Below are 20,493 nucleotides of genomic sequence, written 5' to 3' on the forward strand. Positions count from 1 at the left end.
TGTTTCCTGAACATAGCAGAGATAATTCGGTTCAGTTGAATTTGCATCCCTTGGTCGCGTGACAGGACGTTAGTCGGCGGCACAACAGTCAAACCCTAGAACCACCAGCACAACACGTACAATGCAACCAGGTCCCAGAAGAATTCCATATTTCCATATCCTTATTTACCCAATACTCACGCATCCTTCATAAAAGTTCTTGATATAATTTAAAGACATGTCTTGGAAGAGCTTATCCCAGCGCATTCGAGGAGCGGCTCCTGTCCCTCATGGCCAATCTGCTGGCACCAGACTCCGGCCGGGCGTGCTGCTCCCTCATGACCCTTGCGGTAGAAAACTCGTGTCACTGCACATTTCTCTTTTTATCGTTGGGGCCCCCATCAACTTACACACCCAGGGCAAAAAAAAAACCTACACAAAAGCAGCGTCCGTGCGGTTAGGCTCCGTAATCCCCGACAAACTCAGTCAGCAGAATAGACGACGCGATAACAGGGTCCGCCCCTGCACAATAGGGCGTAGAGAGCGCGCGCGCGCAGGAGGAGCCGCGGCAAGTCCTTCAAACGGAGCGCTTCCTCCCAGAAACAATGTAGTTAGTGCCTACAAGCCTTTCCTCTCTTGCACACTGATTTTTCACACGATTCAGACGCGTTGGAAACCAAAAATTGTGCATATTTTCTACAGAGAGCGAGAGAGAAGGTACAGGCACGCAAGCAAGCTAGCGTATACAAAAATGTATATGCTAATTTAGTGGAAGGCTTCATCCCCATTCAAAGTAACGGACATTTTTAAAACTTTAGACCTAGGCTGCTATAGAAAAGGCCGCACATTTGCCAGTTTTCCCTTGGAAGTTTTAAATACACGTTGGGCCAGAATTACCTATCCTTCCACATATTCACCATCAACAATTTGTCAGCTCTTTTTAAAAGGGAGGAGGAAAGATTTTCTGACTTTCTAAGCATGCTATCTTAAGTATGTTGAGATAAAAGTTGAGTCAAATAATGATTTAGGGAATATCACTTACTCATTATCTTTTACAGATGATAATATTTTTCCTATGATAATATTTTGCACAGTCTGTGAGCAGCACATGATACCCTAAATGTTCTGGAAAGCCAATTTATATTTTAGACCAGATTCTGTTTTTAGATGAATTCTTACATCGTTTTGATGGTTCTTTATGGTTCTGAATGAAGTTTAAGATGTCAAGATGTCATTGCAATTGAATGAAAAGTTATAGCTAATACAAGTATTAATATGTCTGACTCTTTTGGGTCTGCAGGAAAGGATGTGACTGCATATGTTTGCATTGTCATGATGAGCTACTAAATATGTGACTTGTCTTTCACTATAGGTCACGCCAGCTCACTCTGTTGGCTGTCCCTGTGCTAGCCCGCTCCTGCGGGGGAGCAGCAGTCAGTCACTGAGTCCACAGTGACAGTCATTGTTACAGGATTAATGGTTCAATGACCTTACATGCAAAGAAACAAAAAATCTTCATGCTCTAACATTCACTTGGCTGGCGCCAAATTTCTTTGTTTAGATTGTTGGACAGATTTTTTTTGTATCATTACAATCCACCATGTTGAATGCCCTAGGTTACCACTGACGGAAGTGCTCTTCTAAGCATCCTATTTCTCACTATGCATTGTATTGTTGCATTTGTACATTGAAGTAGCAGCAAACAAAAACGCCTCTATATTTCTAAATCACTATATTCTCTAAATCATAATGAAATCTAACACAGCAAAGTGAGGCCCATAAAAGGTGTTCTATAATTTGTGCAGGAGCAAGCCACTCCTGGGGCCTCTCACCAGGCTAGGTCACCCCCACGAACTGCTGCCTGACAACCAGCCTGCCTACTGGTGCCGCTTCCTGACGACTCAGCCGCCGCTGAGCCGCCCGACCTCCGGTTCTTCCCGCCGCTGCCTTCCTGTGGCCCGCCCCCCTCCAGTCCATTCGCCACCCCGCTCCCGCCACCCAGCTGCTCCTCCCTCCCGGCTCCTGATTTATGATGCCCCAGAGCGACCGCGCAGTGGACGCGTGTTGCGGGTGCGCCGATTGTGCGCCGAAGGCACGCCAAAAGGCAAGCCCGTCTGCGCCCGTCTGCGCCTGGACCACGCCCAGCACCAGTACCCCTAGTCCGCATCGATGCCAGCGCACCCGACGAACTTACGACGCCGCATCCCTCCACGAACTCAATGCCGGCAGAAACACCGCCTGCTACCAAGCCACCCCGAGGCGCACCCACTGACCCTTCTCCTGTCAAGCCTGCCAATTCACCTGCCTCAGGACCTGCCCGATACCCGCCAAGCCGAGTACCACCAACAACCACCTCAAGTTCATCCTGCTTAACACCCGCTCCATCCACAGTCACGCCGTGGAACTCTGGAACCTCCTCGACACCACATCCCCAGACGTCGCCTTCCTCACTGAAACATGGATGAACGCCTCCTCAGTCCCCGACATCGCCATAGCCATCCCGGATGGCTACAAGATCACCCGGAGAGACTGCGTCAACCAAACCGGAGGAGGCATCGCCATCGTCCACAAAAACACCATCCTCATCACAACCAACTCCGATGACACCCTCACCGCCGCCGAACACCTTCACTTCCAGATACACACCGACCCCAAAACCACCCTCAGAGGCACCCTCATCTACAGACCGCCGGGACAGCGGACACAATTCAGCGAAGCAATCGCAGACTTTGTCAGTCCACACGCCCTCACCTCCACAGACTACATCCTCCTAGGGGACCTCAACTTCCACCTGGAGAACAACAAGGACTGCAACACCGCCGCCCTGCTGGACAACCTCACCAACCTCGGACTCAAGCAACTGGTGAACACCCCTACCCACTATGCCGGCCACACGCTTGACCCCGTCTTCTCCTCCAGCAAGCACATCTCCTTCAGCCACTCCACCGGACTACACTGGAAAGACCACATCTGCGTCCACTTCAACTTCAGGAGAACCACGACTCACCACATTCCGCAACAGGTTCCCCGCAGAAGCTGGAGCAAGATTCCCGCCGACCAGCTCGCCACCTCCCTCAGCCAGAACCCGCCCACCAACACAACGGACCCCAACGAAGCAGCACGCAACCTCACACAGTGGCTCACCGAATGCGCCGATGAACTTGCACCACTGAAGAACCCTCCCAGCAGACCCGGCAGCAAGAAAGCCTCGTTGTTCACCAACGACCTCAAAAACTCCAAGAAAACCAGCCGCACCCTCGAGAAAGCCTGGCGCCAAGACCAAACAGCCGAACGCATGACCGCCCTCAAGAACGCCACCCGCAAACACCACCAGCTGATCCACACCACCAAGAAGACAGCATTCAAAGAACGACTGGACAACAACAACCACAACAGCAAGGAGCTTTTTAGCATCGTCAAAGAGCTCTCCAACTCCAGCGCCTGCAACACCGACATCACCCCCTCGCAAGACATCTGCGACTCTCTCACCTCGTTCTTCCACCGCAAGATCGCCGGCATACACAACAGCTTCGGCACGTCGACCACGCACCCAACCACCGAACCAGTACCCCCCACCATCACCCTCCGCACCTGGACCCCTGTCAGCACCGAAGACACCACCCGCATGATGAACACCATCCACTCCAGATCCCCCACTGACCCCTGCCCACACCACATCTTCAACAAAGCCGACTCCGTCATCGCACCCCAACTCAGGAACATCATCAACAGCTCCTTCGCATCCGCTACCTTCCCGGAGAGCTGGAAACATGCCGAGCTGAGCGCCCTCCTGAAGAAACCCACCGTGGACCCCATGGACCTCAATAACTTTCGCCCCAACTCGCTCCTCCCCTTTCCAGCCAAAGTCATCGAGAAGACTGTCAACAGACAACTCTCCGCCTTCCTCAAGACCAACGGCTCCCTCGACCCCTCACAGTCCGGCTTCCGAGCTAACCACAGCACCTAGACCGCCCTCATCGCAGCCACCGACGACATCTGGTCCCTGCTCGACAACGGGGAAACAGCTGACCTCATCCTCCTGGACCTCTCAGCAGCCTTCGACACCGTATGCCACCGCACCCTGATACAACGCCTCAGCAACACCGGAATCCAAGGAGCGGCACTGGAGTGGATCATCTCGTTCCTCGCCGGAAGAACCCAGAGAGTCCGCCTCCCCCGTTCCGAGCCGCGGCCGCCGAAGTCATCTGCGGCGTCCCGCAAAGATCCTCGCTCAGCCCCACTCTCTTCAACATCTACATGAGCCCGCTCGCAGCCATCGCCCGCCAACACAACCTCAACATCATCTCCTACACCAACGACACCCAGCTGATCCTTTCCCTCACCAACGACCCCGCCACCGCCAAAGCCAACCTCCAGGAAGGAATGAGAGACGTCGCAGAATGGATGAAGATCAGCCGTCTGAAACTGAACTCAGACAAGACGGAAGTTCTCATCCTCGGACCATCTCCCTCCGCCTAGGACGACTCCTGGTGGCCCCCTGCCCTGGGCAGCGCACCAAACCAACGGACCACGCACGCAACCTGGGCTTCATCCTGGACTCCTCTCTCACGATGACCAAGCACTTGAACGCCGTCTCATCATCCTGTTTCAACACCCTGCGTATGCTCCGGAAGATCTTCTGATGGATCCCCACCGAAACCAGGAAGACGGTCACCCAGGCCCTCGTCACCAGCCGTCTAGACTACGGGAACACCCTCTACGCTGGAACCACAGCCAAACTCCAGAAAAGACTCCAGCGCATTCAGAACGCCTCAGCACGACTCATCCTGGACATCCCTCGCAGCAGCCACATCTCTGCACACCTGAAAGAACTTCACTGGCTACCCGTCAACAAGAGGATCACGTTCAGACTCCTCACCCACGCACACAAGACTCTCCATGACATGGGCCCGAAGTACCTCAACAGCCGCCTCACATTCTACGCACCTACCCGCCAGCTCCGATCCGCCAGCCTCGCCCTCGCCTCCGTCCCACGATTTCGGAAATCCACCATCGGAGGAAGATCCTTCTCCTACCTGGCAGCCAAGACATGGAACTCCCTCCCAACTCACCTTCGGCTGACCCAGGACCATCTCTCCTTCAGGAAACAACTCAAGACCTGGCTGTTCGAGAGGTAGCAACCCCCCTCCCCCCAGCGCCTTGAGACCCTTACGGGTGAGTAGCGCGCTATACAAATTTTGGTGTTTGATTGATTGATTGATTGAAAACCCCATATCATTGATGACGTAGGCATTTATATAATCCAGCAGCGGCTGTCACCTTCTCTTTCAGTAGCTTCGTTTTCAGGCTTGTATGCATTGACCGTAGCAAATTCTTGTATTTCTAGGAATATTAAGTTGACAGAAAAATTAGGTAAAAAGACTACTGTTAGGGGGCGCTAGAGAGCGTGCAAGCAGGATGGTCGCACTGCTGTGAGGCTCCTGCTTCTTGGGACTATTATCCTTCATATATCCTATGCAAATAAGCACAAAACTAGCTGAAACTTAGGCAGTGGGAAGAACTGGTCTTCATATACACTTGGTGCAAGTGGGAAGATAATCGGCTATTGCTGGGTATTGTGGAAAACATCGGAAGCTGAGACCCTGGGGACCGCAAGAACTGAGTGAAGCTGTGACCCGGCTGCGGCAGCTACGCGACACCGAAGCTGCACACGAGGCTGCTGGGCCGCACACCTTGCGGCCGGCTACCGGGGGAGGAGCTGTTGGAGTGGCGGCACCGGGACAGGGCACTGCAGTGCAACATGAGGCAGATATTAGTTTCCCTGTACGTGGATGACATCACACTTTATATACGTGACCCCCAACAGAATATGAATATTATCCTTCGAGAATTTATTGTGTTTGGTAGGCTCTCGGGAGTCCAGATTAACTGGGGCAAATCTTGCATCTTTCCCCTTACTGACGCAACAAGCCGTTTCCCCTTGGATTACCCGATAGCATGGTGTGAGGATGACCTGAATTATTTGGGTATTCGCGTGACAAGGAATAGGGAAGAATTGATGTGTCTTAATTATGGTACCAGTAGGACGCGAATCACAGATAATATATCAAGATGGATCACACTCCCTCTCTTCATGGCGGGCAGAGTATCTTTGATTAAGATGGTTATATTACCGCAATTATTTTATCTGTTTCTTAATATACCCTTCCACCCGGGAACATTCTTTTTTAAACAGCTGCGATCGGAGCTGACATGATTAGTGTGGGGGGGGAAACTGCGAGATTGCAATGGAATGTGTTAACAAGGCCATATTCCCAGGGAGGGTTTGGTGTACCTAATTTTGAATTATATTATTACAGTGCACAAGCGCAATACACTCATTTTTGGATACATCAGCCATGTTATATGCCCCAGGTAGCAGCGGACCATTGGCTCGCTCTACCTATCCCCATTGAGGGTGCTATATACACTACGATCCCAAGGTGGGATAAAGCGCCAACTACGGTGAGTTGCACGGTGGCTTCCTGGGCACATGTATGTAAACCGCTGGATGCGCCTATGCTTTATTCACCACTACTACCACTAGTGTATCATCCCGACAAATGCCCCTTCTGCAGGAGGCACTCTTTCATAGGTTTAAAGAGCTAACTCTGATACAAACATGGGGGGACATGTACCACGAGGGAAAATTCCGCTTGGTAGAACATGTATTCCAGAATATTACACAAACGCCACTAGATACTTTCTTGTACATTCGCTTAAGGCAGGGAATTCGCTCTGTAACTCCTGATTTCCCTGCGGAGCCACCGACCTTCATACCACTACACCTGACACTTCAGAACCAGAGGGCCAAACAACTGGTGTCTATACTATATAAGGCAATACATACACAAAAAAATGAGAAAGTTGCAGGAGCAAGGGAGAGATGGGATTCTGAACTGGGTACGGCGCTAACGGACAAGCAGTGGGAGTTCTGCGCGCTACAGACTGACAGAATTTCAGCTAGCAGTAGGCTTCAAATTATCCACTATAAATACCTGCATAGGTTGTATTGTACCCCAGCCAGACTACACAGGTACAAACTACGGGAGACTGATGCTTGTGACAGATGTCAAGCTGAAGGCGCCAACTTCCTGCATTTGGCATGGAGCTGTCCGGCGGTCTATGAGTATTGGACGCAGATTTTTCAGGCACTGTCCACTATGATAAATGGCCAGATTGATATGTCGCCACTCATGGCTTTGCTGGGGTATGTAGAGGGATTACAAGCAGAGCATCGTAAGTTTGTTGCCTTGGCGTTGCTCCTAGCTAAAAGAAGAGTGGCATGCCGATGGGGGAGGGGCAGGGCGCCCAAGTTTAAGGTATGGCCTAATGATTTAATATATTGTCAGGAGCAATTGGGGACCTATGCGGAACTCCTACCAACTGCATCTAGGCCCCGGGACATCTGGGCACCGCACCAATGTTACCTACTGTCACACCGCAGACTGACCCTCCTGTAGAAAAGTGAGTCTATTGGGGAATAAGAACTGTTATATAAAAATGTGGAATTCCAAGACTTAGACATAATTGCGTATGCTCTATGGTGTGGAGTGGTCTTGAGCGAATGATTGTGTATTAAAGCCTTGACTGACTGATACCCTCCTGGGTAGTGATGGAATTTCCCCCTTTTTCTTTCCCTGCCTATCTTTGCCTTCCTTATATGACTCTGCGCTCCTGCCTAGATCTTTATTCGTTTAATCTTTATGTTTTGAATATGGGCTTTTGGTTACATTATTTGCTTTGCTGTAATAATACTGATCGTTGAACAGAGGACTGCTCAGTTATAATAATGACAATTGTTTATATTGTAATGCAACATTAAGAGAGCTGTAAGTGTATGACTACATGTGCACCATGTTTGTGATGATTTTTTGAAAAATCGATAAAAAGAGTTTAAAAAAAATAAAAAATAAAAAAAAGACTACTGTTACTACAGTCTTCAAGGAAAGAGCTCTTGGCCTTGAGTGGAGAAGAGAAACAAGGCACAGAATATGAGCCAAGAAACGAAGAGCAGAAGACTGGAAAGCTACTTTTGGGTAACACATTGTAAATGTTCAAAATGTGGGTAGGAGAAGCAAAATGCTGGTAATCAGTGCTTAATTTGTAAAAGAATAAGTGCTGTAGCCCAAAGTGTTGTTCAGAAGCCCATCCCTAGCGCTATAAAATATTAGGTTTGCAATACCAAGGCTGCATAACCTTGATTCCACCTTATGGCTCTTTCCTCCACCACCAGACACTCTGAAGTTTTTTATCTCACTCATTCAGGTTCGTTTTCATCCCTGCTTTCTTTGTCACTGTTTTTCAATATTTAACCTCAACCTTCTTTCCTTCCTTTTGAGTTTTTCTGACGTATGCAATGGATCAAAGACCTGTATTGTATTGTAATGGCATTTATATAGCTCTTCAAAATCACTTTTTCAGTGAGTAGCACACTACTCCGGAACCCATAAAGGATTAGTGTGGAATTAGTATAGTGAAATATGAAAGTAATTTGAGTGGTTTATCGGTTTGTCAGTTATTTTGATTCAGAAGGATAGTGGAAGGATAGAAGAGGGAAAAAAAAGGTTTGTATTTATATAGCGCATGTTACCCCTGATGTGGTGTTGAAGAGCTTTTTTGGCGAATAACACGCTACTCCAGAACCCATAAGGTTAGTGATGAATTAGTATAGTGAAATATGAAAGTAATTTGAGTGGTGGATATTAAGCAGTTATTTGGAGTGAGAAGTATAGCAGTGGGTTTGGGAGGACAAATAATTGCCAGCCACCAAAATTGGGCATTGTCTGCCAGCACAGCTTCAAATTAATCACTGCTGAGGAGGGTGGTTTATTTAAAGGTTCACATCAATAAAACAGGTTATTAATGGTTGGAAATATTTTACCACGTTCACACTTTTTTTTTAAATGTATTTAGAATGAAGTTTAGACGAGTCACCAGATGGAGAACAATCACAGACATACCTTTTGGTCATTTACTAAAAAGAGATTGCCACCATTGCTCTTGGATTCATTGATCAGATTACAAATGGGAAAACCTTACATTTGAACTCATTAGCAAATTGACGGCTATAACCAGGGCCACTAGAATTATGCAGCACGGGAGGACTATATTATGTGGCAGGGTCAAATAAATTCTACAGCAAAAAAAGGGAAATTATGCAGCTTAATGTGAAACATTTTGTGATAGTATTCCTTCATTATCTTGTCATTTTTTCACATGGTAATACTGTCTGGATAAAGGGTTCACCTCATTAGTAAAGGTTAAACACCCAATTACAGCCATCAGAAAATGAAAGGTGAACAGTCAACCTTTTCAAAGGAGCTTCCAGGGTGTAGTAGCACATGTTCACATGTTATTAGTAACTTCTGAAGCGTTTGAGGTAGAACCAACAAGTTTTTTGTAATAAACTTCCGATTATGCAGTAGAGGACGGATATGCCAAATGCAGAAAAGCCATGCTTATGTGGAAAATGCAGTGGCCGTATAATTACTTTATTCCAGTGTCACTAGCTATAACAACTCAGTATAACAAACACAAGCTTCCAAATACATAAATTAAATTCAACCCACCAACCGTAATCCAGGCGTTGTATTGTTTGGGTGCCCCATTCAATCCGTGTTTAAGGTTCATCCCCTTCTGCAATGTGATATGGCAGACATGGAAGAACATCATCATTGAAGGGCATGTTCCGGCAATCTTTAAACAGCACTCCATAAACACCGATTGGACAACACACACACACCAAAAATATGCTCACTGCATGCAGTGTTTGAGCCTTATAAGAAAGTTACAATAAACAATTTCAGAAAAATAAACAAGAAAACAATCACATAAGTAAGAAACTAAGGTCCTGCTTTGTCACTTCTTCATGAGAAACCTATGCATTATTTGCAAAATCCACAAAGTAAAGTGTAGATAGCTGTACAAAGCCACAAAAATACTTCTCACTGTAATACAATTCTGTGCATTTAAAACACCAATTCATCAGCATGATGGCTCTGTCAAATATTCAAAAAAATGTAAAAGGAGGCCCCCTTAACTGTCGGCTTTGGGACAGGGGAGATAGCTTAGAAATCCAAAAAAGTCCCACAGGTTTACCACAAGGTGGGTAGGAAATGGAATAGTAATGTCTTGTACGTTTTGCAGTGTTTAGCAATACCAATCACACACTTCTACAAATTACCAAGGGGTGAATTACGGATCATAAGCCAGGTATTGTACTCGTTAGACCACCAACAGTTGTAAGTTTATACCAATAAAGCACACAATTCGTCAAATGTAAAAAACAAATCAGAAGATAGTTTTTTGGAAAAAATATATATATATTTTTGTCTATTTATTCAATGGAAAAACACATTATTAACACAATTGTAACAAATCATTAAAAAACATACATGTGGTATGTCAAACATTTCATAAAAAGCATTTAAAATCACATAAAGTAAGCATCAAGTTAAAAAGTTCAAAGGAACAAGGGTCGACGCGGCGTTTCGGTTACAGGTAAACAATAGACAACCTTCTTCAGGACCAAGTTCTAAAAGGAAACACATAATTACTTTTTTTGCAAACCCAATTTTTCATGCAGGGCATTTTTCCAAAACAACATTTTTACTAAGCTATAACATTTGGCAATTGGTGCTGTTTTTACAAAAAAGGGGGAGGTGGTTGGCCATTTCGGTATTGCTAAAGTGCATCGCGTATTAATACTAATACCATTTAGTGGGTCACTATATTGTCTGTCATAAAAAAGGGGAATCACTTATGTGGGTATATTTATTCAATTTTTCTCCACTATAAGGTTACCTAACGTTATTGATATTGCTAGAAGTGCATCGTGTCTTATTGCTAGCACCACCTAGCGGGTCCCAGTTCGTATATGTGGGAAGGGTTTCACTTATATGGGTATGTGGGTAAGTTTATTCCTCTTATCTCCACTCTGAAATTACCTTAATTGTTTTAGTGACCTCCAAATAAATCCAGGAAGGCCCAGGGCCGGTTCTATGATCCAGTAGTGAGCTGATATAGGTTCTCACTGTTGTCACATGTGTTGTAGTGGTATCTATAAATGACGATAAGGTTTTACTTTAGTGATGTTTGTGCTCTATTCATATTAAGCCGTAATCTAATCATGTGTCAGATATCAGAATAGGAAATTACTACCTTGGAATTGTTAAAAATGGAACTCGCTCTGGTAGTAGGAGCCACCGATAATAATCTTCTGTCTTGCTGTAAATAAATGCCCCTATTAGTTTATTGCAAACAAAGGAGTGATTGTCAACTGTCTACTCATTTTTTAATTAATTAATTGTACTCACCCAGATTTAAATGACTGGCAGTTGTGTATTATACACGTGCTTTTCAATAGGCTTGTATATCAGCTTTTAACGTTCATTTCGTGGTGGGGGTTATCCTGCCACTGAGTCTTTGGGGATTAAACAATAAAGAATATTTTGTTAGGGTCCCAGTCTATCCTACTACATGCTTAATATTTATATTAAACGGCCCTGTCAAGTAAATCTTAGTTATTGGGTTTGAGGTTTCTATTGCACAAATAATATAGCTTGTTTTATCAATATTATCCCGCTTATTTTATAGCCCTCGGTTCACTTCCTATGTTTTATGCACGTGGACAATTCAGTGCGGGCATCCACAACAACAGTGTGCTTAATCACTCAGTTGTAGACCTAACTTTGTTAGTAACACTTATTGACAATAAACAATATGCGAGCGCCATTCAAATCTCGCTGTTGTTTCCGTTACATTCATCCTTGTCGGCATTTCTCCTACTCAGTTAAAAAGCATACCGGATACATTTTAGGTAAAGTTTTGTCTAGAGTGCAAATACACCCTATGCAAGATTAGCAAGCCTAGTGGACCGGAATACTGGCAGATTGCCGGGGAACGATTCCAGCGTGGTCTCCTTACCTGAGGCTTTCAATTCGGCCTCCCTGCTCCTACTACGGCCACAGTGCGTCCTCCGGTATCATCAGGGGGAAGGTATCGAAGCAGACATGGTTTTGTCTCTATTTGTAGTACGTGGCCGCTGATTGGGCGGTAAGCCTTGCGCTTCCCAATTGGTTGACCTAATGTCACGTGATGTTGCTTAGTTGTTTGTCAACATTAACAACTAGCGAGTGTAGTGCTGCGGTTATACTGCATTTATTAAGTAATTGGAACTGGACTATTTACTTTGAATGTCCCAACAGGGGGTACGTGTAGCTAATCCTTAACTCGCTGGTATTGCTTCTCAGGAAGTGAAACGACGTTCATTACGCGGGAGCGTTTCCAGGATTCGCTAACCTGATATCACGTGATGTTGTCTATAAACAAATAGACAACATCACGTGATATCAGGTTAGCAGAAGCAATACCAGCGAGTTAAGGATTAGCTACACGTACCCCCTGTTGGGACATTCAATTCAGTCGCTAGTTGTTAATGTTGACAAACAACTAAGCAACATCACGTGACATTAGGTCAACCAATTGGGAAGCGCAAGGCTTACCGCCCAATCAGCGGCCACGTACTACAAATAGAGACAAAACCATGTCTGCTTCGATACCTTCCCCCTGATGATACCGGAGGACGCACTGTGGCCGTAGTAGGAGCAGGGAGGCCGAATTGAAAGCCTCAGGTAAGGAGACCACGCTGGAATCGTTCCCCGGCAATCTGCCAGTATTCCGGTCCACTAGGCTTGCTAATCTTGCGTAGGGTGTATTTGCACTCTAGACAAAACTTTACCTAAAATTTATCCGGTATGCTTTTTAACTGAGTAGGAGAAATGCCGACAAGGATGAATGTAACGGAAACAACAGCGAGATTTGAATGGCGCTCGCATATTGTTTATTGTCAAAAAGTGTTACTAACAAAGTTAGGTCTACAACTGAGTGATTAAGCACACTGTTGTTGTGGATGCCCGCACTGAATTGTCCACGTGCATAAAACATAGGAAGTGAACCGAGGGCTATAAAATAAGCGGGATAATATTGATAAAACAAGCTATATTATTTGTGCAATAGAAAGCTCAAGCCCAATAACTAAGATTTACTTGACAGGGCCATTTAATATAAATATTAACCATGTAGTAGGATAGACTGGGACCCTAACAAAATATTCTTTATTGTTTAATCCCCAAAGACTCAGTGGCAGGATAACCCCCACCACGAAATGAACGTTAAAAGCTGATATACAAGCCTATTGAAAAGCACGTGTATAATACACAACTGCCAGTCATTTAAATCTGGGTGAGTACAATTAATTAATTAAAAAATGAGTAGACAGTTGACAATCACTCCTTTGTTTGCAATAAACTAATAGGGGCATTTATTTACAGCAAGACAGAAGATTATTATCGGTGGCTCCTACTACCAGAGCGAGTTCCATTTTTAACAATTCCAAGGTAGTAATTTCCTATTCTGATATCTGACACATGATTAGATTACGGCTTAATATGAATAGAGCACAAACATCACTAAAGTAAAACCTTATCGTCATTTATAGATACCACTACAACACATGTGACAACAGTGAGAACCTATATCAGCTCACTACCGGATCATAGAACCGGCCCTGGGCCTTCCTGGATTTATTTGGAGGTCACTAAAACAATTAAGGTAATTTCAGAGTGGAGATAAGAGGAATAAACTTACCCACATACCCATATAAGTGAAACCCTTCCCACATATACGAACTGGGACCCGCTAGGTGGTGCTAGCAATAAGACACGATGCACTTCTAGCAATATCAATAACGTTAGGTAACCTTATAGTGGAGAAAAATTGAATAAATATACCCACATAAGTGATTCCCCTTTTTTATGACAGACAATATAGTGACCCACTAAATGGTATTAGTATTAATACGCGATGCACTTTAGCAATACCGAAATGGCCAACAACCTCCCCCTTTTTTGTAAAAACAGCACCAATTGCCAAATGTTATAGCTTAGTAAAAATGTTGTTTTGGAAAAATGCCCTGCATGAAAAATTGGGTTTGCAAAAAAAGTAATTATGTGTTTCCTTTTAGAACTTGGTCCTGAAGAAGGTTGTCTATTGTTTACCTGTAACCGAAACGCCGCGTCGACCCTTGTTCCTTTGAACTTTTTAACTTGATGCTTACTTTATGTGATTTTAAATGCTTTTTATGAAATGTTTGACATACCACATGTATGTTTTTTAATGATTTGTTACAATTGTGTTAATAATGTGTTTTTCCATTGAATAAATAGACAAAAATATATATATATTTTTTCCAAAAAACTATCTTCTGATTTGTTTTTTACATTTGACGAATTGTGTGCTTTATTGGTATAAACTTACAACTGTTGGTGGTCTAACGAGTACAATACCTGGCTTATGATCCGTAATTCACCCCTTGGTAATTTGTAGAAGTGTGTGATTGGTATTGCTAAACACTGCAAAACGTACAAGACATTACTATTCCATTTCCTACCCACCTTGTGGTAAACCTGTGGGACTTTTTTGGATTTCTGTCAAATATTCGCCATGTCCTGGAACAAATCATCTAGCTTGTTTGTGCACCTATGGTCAATTTGTTGCGCAAACATATGTGTCTGTAAGTGCAAATTTTGTGCCTTGATTCACCAAATCAGGATTTGTAAAATCTTGCAAATTGGATTAACTAATAAAGAAAATCCATCAGTATGGTGGGATTTCCAAATTTGCAAAATTAGTTCTAAGGGCAAGTTTGTGGGTCTTCTACGGTGGCCCTACAACTGTAAAAGTAGGCGAATAGCAGACAAACCCATCAGTTTATTGATATGTAATTACATACCCCTTGCACATTCATGGAAATAACTCACTACACAATTGGGCATTCATTCTTATTAGACGGATGCTTCTATGCCCTTAGTCTATACCAACATACCCTCCTAGTTGTATAGTTTCACAAATTGCTCAGAAGAATATGTTGAGGGCACAGAATTCAAATTCTATCCCTCTGCTTTGTTTTAAGATCCGGCTGGCAAGTTTTTCACAATTGGATCACTTCTTCAGGGCCACGTATGTTCACAAAACATTCATCAAAAGCATAATGAAAATCAAGTGAATAATTGCACATCTATATAATTGGCACATACTGCAGATAAGGATAATCCTTTCATTCTGGACAATCATGGGAATGCCTACAAATTTACTGCTGTTAAGCACCATAGTAAGTGAGTTTCCAGAGTAGGTATCAATAAATCAATCAATCAGAAAATATGTTTATTTAGAGCATAGGTCTTTAAACAATACACAGACTTATATCCATATCACTATACACAATTTTAAAACATTTTAAACAATCATAAATAGCCATCATTAAGTTTCATCTAATAAAAACGCACATAAATCCACTATAAAATATACTTTCAAGTGTAATATCTAGTATAGTTCGATAAATTACACAAAGCACAATTCTAACTCAAATTCAGTAATAGAAATTTGAACTGCCCTCATGAATCTCCCCATGACACATGCTGTATCCAGAAAACATAATTCAGTTAAAAACTCAGTGGCTTGCTCACAAGTCTTGATTCTGTATTTTAAAAATATTGGGAGTAAAAAACGTCTACACTGTTGGATAACCTATAAACAATCTAGCAGGATGTATAGTATATCACATTTAGGGGTCTATTAGGATGGCGGGTGGACTCCAGTCCCCCTGCCACCCTAGCGGTGCTGGGATCGGCCGCCAGTGGTGCGGCGGTCCAGCACCACCAATTAGGATGCGACCGCCACCATGGTGGTCGCATCCTGTATATTTAACATTGTGGCGGGCGGTGCTGTACTCAGCACCCGCCACAATGTTAAAGGGCATGTTGTGCATGTGCATGCACAACGTGACAGGCACCGCGTGGTGCCTGCCACCTTGTGCATGCAAATGTCGGGGTGTACCATGGGTTCCCCCCAAGTGCAGCCACCCCCACAACCCCCTGGGGGCCCGCAACGACAATGGAAAGGCCTGAGACCCCCATTATCGTAGTATGGATGGTGGTTGCCTGGAAGGCACCGCCACCATATTGCAGGTCTTTTCCACCCGGTAGGCAATCGGGCGGATTGCCTACTGGCGGGAAACTCGCAGACGGTCTTTCCGTCCGCCTGCGTCCCCACCACCATCGTAATATGACGGGGGAAATGTTAGGCGGGCGGACGGAAATTGCCGGCTGATCGCCACCACCATACGGGTGGTGGCGATCCGGCCGCCATCCTAATAGACCCCATAGTGTTCAGACCAGAAGTACAATTGCCTCCTGGTTGGATCATTTTACATTTTACAATTTCATTTATCTTACTGGGATTGGTTCCAACCCTTATTCTCAATACTTAATTTCTTAGCAACTGATTTGGTAATATGTCTACAAACGTAAAACTCTATTCCGCCAAGATTTTAACCTAAACTGTACAGATTTTATCGCGCTTAATTACTGATAATCACATTCATGGGACATGTCAATGCCTAACGCCTTTCACTCACTCTTTGAGATTTCGATTTCGAGAACCTGTGGGCCAGCTTTGCTTTCATATCCATACAGACAGCACCCAAATTTTTTCTAACAATTTTTGCCCAATGTATTTCACTTTGCAGGATTTTATTCTAGCACCACTGAGAGACTTTCTATAGCTCCCCCCCATTCAATAATTTCCAGAATCTTATTAGCGCCATTGCAGCTAATATATTCCATGATGTCATGCCATTTTCTATTTTAATTGCTTGAATCATAGCAGAGTTGGTAGTGACAACAGACTCTCCAGACATTTCTCCTCCTCAGCATCCCACCTGCTTTTGCCACTGTTGAAAAACAGGTCTGTAAGCCATTTTTCCGAAGTACCTATAGATTTTTTTCAGGCCATTCACCAAGGCCTTAGCCCTGGTCTTCAGTGCCTCCAAGTGTGTTTTCCGTTTCTGGGAGTTCCCAAACCAGACCCTAAGATACTTATGTTCATTAACTAATTCTAGCTTCTCTACACCTAGGTACCAATTAAACCTGCTTTTTGTCTTCCCAAAGAAAAGCACCCTAGTTGTATCCATATTTACCACAAATCTTTTACAGTTATTGTATTCTCTTAACACATCTTGTTTCCTTTGCAGACCTATTTATGTTTGATCTAACATCACAAGATCGTCTTCATACAGGAGACATGCCATATGTTTACCATTTATTCTGGGGCTAAATCCTTTAGCAGATGCTGGGATTGTGTACAAATCAGCCACAAATAATGAGAGTAAGAGGGCAAGTACGCACCCCTGCCTCAATACATGATTAACTTGTATTTTTTGTGTTAAGGTCCCCTCTGTGTCCATAATGACCTGGGCCCAATTGTTCCTATGTACCTCTTGCATAGTCTTAGAAGATCTTTTGGGATGTCATATTTTATTCAATGCATCTCATAGGCGATTCCTCTCTACTAGGTCAAAAGCTGCACGGAAGTCTACGAAGCCGCAGAATAAATTCCCTTCTACTCAACAGACTTGCGTGCAATCGACCAGAACACAAAGCAGTTGTCTATTGTAGAGTGACCTTTCTTGAAACCACCTTGTTCTGGGGACACTATATAATTCCAGTGAGCCCATTTCTTCAACATTCCCAAGATTATTTTTGCAAAGACATTTTCTGCCACATCTAAAAGATTGATCAGCCTATAATTTTTGGGCATTTTTATATCTCCCTTTTTATGGATCGGTCTGATAATTGCTCCTTCCCAATTTTCTGGGATATTCCCTGCATCCAAAACCTAGTAAACAGCCTGTACAATAACTCAGCCCACCCAACCAGGCAGGTTTTTATAATTACTGCAGGCAAGTTTTCAGGTCCAGCCGCACAAGTCAGAGTTAATCTTGCGATAATACTTCTGATGTTACTTAATGAGAATTCCAACCTCACATCCTCATCCACTATCTCCCAAGGGGCTATTTTTCTCCTCTTTAACTTCTTTTTTTGCCATTTATCTTCTCCAGATAATCCATTCATTCGTCTTCCTCTACCAAACAGTTTATCGTACCCTGCATTTTTATACTGACCCTTCTTGTACCAATTTCCAGAAAAGTTTTGTATTTTTCCTTTCTATTTCTTCTACCATATATCCCCAACACCTCTCTTTGTGATCTCTTTTCTGGTCTCTAATTAAGGTTTTATCCTTCTCCTTAACTTCATCAGGACATTAAAATATTTTATTTCATATCCTACTTTGAGGTTTCTTTCCCCTCTCCTTACCCGCACCTTTGGATTCTTATATTCCTCAGTAATCAATTTATTTTTATTATTTTGGTTATTCAGAACTTCCACATTCCTTGTTCCCTTTCCTTTTAGAACGACTCTAAGACACTGTAACACTTGTCTGATTATGTTGTCATACCACTCAGAATGTTCTGTTGAGGCATCCTTCGGTATTGTATTTTGCTGAAAATTGATCAATTTTTCCATTTGTTCATCTGTTAATCTAGTGGCCAGCCGTTTTGGATAATCCAACTGAAGAGGGATCATCTTTTCTCTCGGCAACCTTTTACCTCCTGATAGTTTTAATTTCTGCAGATAGTGATCACTTCCTTCTTCAGACCCCACTTGAAAGTCCCTTATTTTATCTAAGTTCCAGGCATGCAAGTATATATAATCAAATGAGCAAGGATGCTGTCCCATTTTAAAGGTCTGTTGTGCTGGGCAATCCCTTTCCATCCTACCATTCAGACAAAAGAAGCCTCTTGATTCCAGATATTTTCCTAATTCTATATACTGTTTAGACTATTTCGTGTTTGGGAAACAGGACACCTTAATATTATACAAACTCAGTATTTCTTTAGACCAGATACCCACTTTATTTGAGTTTAGTTTATGGTTCAAATCTACCATCAGTATTAAAATATTATTCTGGTAATTCTCTCACAGATTATCAGCATCCTCCTTCATCTTATCCATTTCTGACCTATATTCCTCAGAGTGCCCCTCCTGTATATATGCATTTACTAATATTAGTTTTTCGTTCTTGTGGTATGGGTTCGGAAGCTCCACTTTACAGACCACGGACCATTTAAATCTTACTAATAATGTGTCACAAATTTCTTCCATCCCTTTTTATCTCGTCCAGGGGTCTTTTCTTGTTCATGACAATCGTCTCCCTTTTCGTCAGATTCCTGCTACTAATGCCTTGTTCCATCATATTACCCTTCTTTCTTAGTCTACTTAAACCATCATCCTGGTTCTTAGTACTCCCATGTTTCCTTTATCTAATGCTCTGAGACACTTTTGAGCTTACTCGTACATTCTTCTCTTCATCTTCATTGCTCAAACTATTTTCAGGATCTTTCTGGATTATTAGGGAATGCCTATTCAAAAATATTTCTCCTAATTTCTTATTCCTATTGACCTTGGCGATACCCTTTTTTCCACTAATTTCTCTCTCCCTTTTATACTCTTCACCACCCTCCTTGTTCATCTAGAACATGTATTGCCTATATCCGGTTATCTCCCTGGTTTTCTTTATAAACATGAGGCACCTCAAGATAAATAAACTTTGTCCCCCTGGTAGTTGAGCAACTGTCTCTTTTGGCACTGTCAGGCCTTCAGACTCAACGTTTACTTGATTGCTTCCTACCAGTCTAACTGATGACGACATATGCTTGCGGATTTGTTTAAGTTCACTCACAATGATCTGTAGCTGATCTTTTTGAGCTTTCACTATATAATGGTTCATCATGGATACTTCCAGCAGTGCTTGCAGTGTCAGGCCTTCAGACTCAACGTTTACTTGATTGCTTCCTACCAGTCTAACTGATGACGACATATGCTTGCGGATTTGTTTAAGTTCACTCACAATGATCTGTAGCTGATCTTTTTGAGCTTTCACTATATAATGGTTCATCATGGATACTTCCAGCAGTACTTGCAGTGTCTTTTGCAGAATCACCATTACATCCAGCATGGACGATGATCGGCATGCTGAAATCTCTAGATTGGAGATGGAGTTTTGTACTGTGGTTGTGGTTTCCTCATTTCCTTTTTTCAGGTATTGCTCCATGCTCATATTCTGCTTCCCCCATCTTCTTTTATTTCCTCTTGATACTGTGTCACAGTGTTTGTATTTTCTATATTTCCAACCTCCTCCTTCTGTTTAAGAAAGTCTCCACTGGCCAGAGTGGTAAATAATTGGGTTGATGAAGACAATCTTGATTCAAAAGAGAATGCACTTTGATTTACTATCATTTGACTGTTTAGGATGGGTAAGATTAAGTCCAATGAATTTGGGCTGGGGGATAAAGCATCAATTTGTTGCCCTGCATCACTTGCACCCCTTGCACAAGGGGCTGACAGTATGTAATTCCTTTTAAAGTGTATCCCCACAAAATCCTTAACAGATTTAGTGACTGATGCTCCTCCCTTCTTGTTTTGCTGGATACTTTCCTGTTGTAGCTTGCTGGTAGTACGGCGTGCTGACTTTTTTGCCTTTTCCTTTGGGACTATCTCGCCCTCCTCTACAAGGCCATTACTCATTGTAACATCCATTAATAGGCCTTGCCTT

General features: G+C 43.5%; 1 protein-coding gene across 2 annotated transcripts in view; it reads right to left on the reverse strand.

The window, feature by feature from the left end:
* GJE1 (gap junction protein epsilon 1) overlaps positions 1-20,493 on the reverse strand; it is a 180,717-nt gene that overhangs the window by 39,178 nt on the left and 121,046 nt on the right. The window contains exon 2 of one of the 2 annotated variants that reach the window (XR_015296502.1): positions 9,552-9,678. Coding sequence is in view for 1 of the 2 variants with exons in the window: in XM_086925349.1 (XP_086781475.1) it covers positions 9,552-9,590 (39 nt within the window). In the remaining variant the exon portion in view is untranslated. The remainder of the gene's footprint in view (positions 1-9,551; positions 9,679-20,493) is intronic. The other variant, XM_086925349.1, reaches the window with a different exon arrangement.

Source organism: Lissotriton vulgaris, chromosome 6 (genome assembly GCF_964263255.1).
Source record: "Lissotriton vulgaris chromosome 6, aLisVul1.2, whole genome shotgun sequence".
NCBI classification, from domain to species: domain Eukaryota; kingdom Metazoa; phylum Chordata; class Amphibia; order Caudata; family Salamandridae; genus Lissotriton; species Lissotriton vulgaris.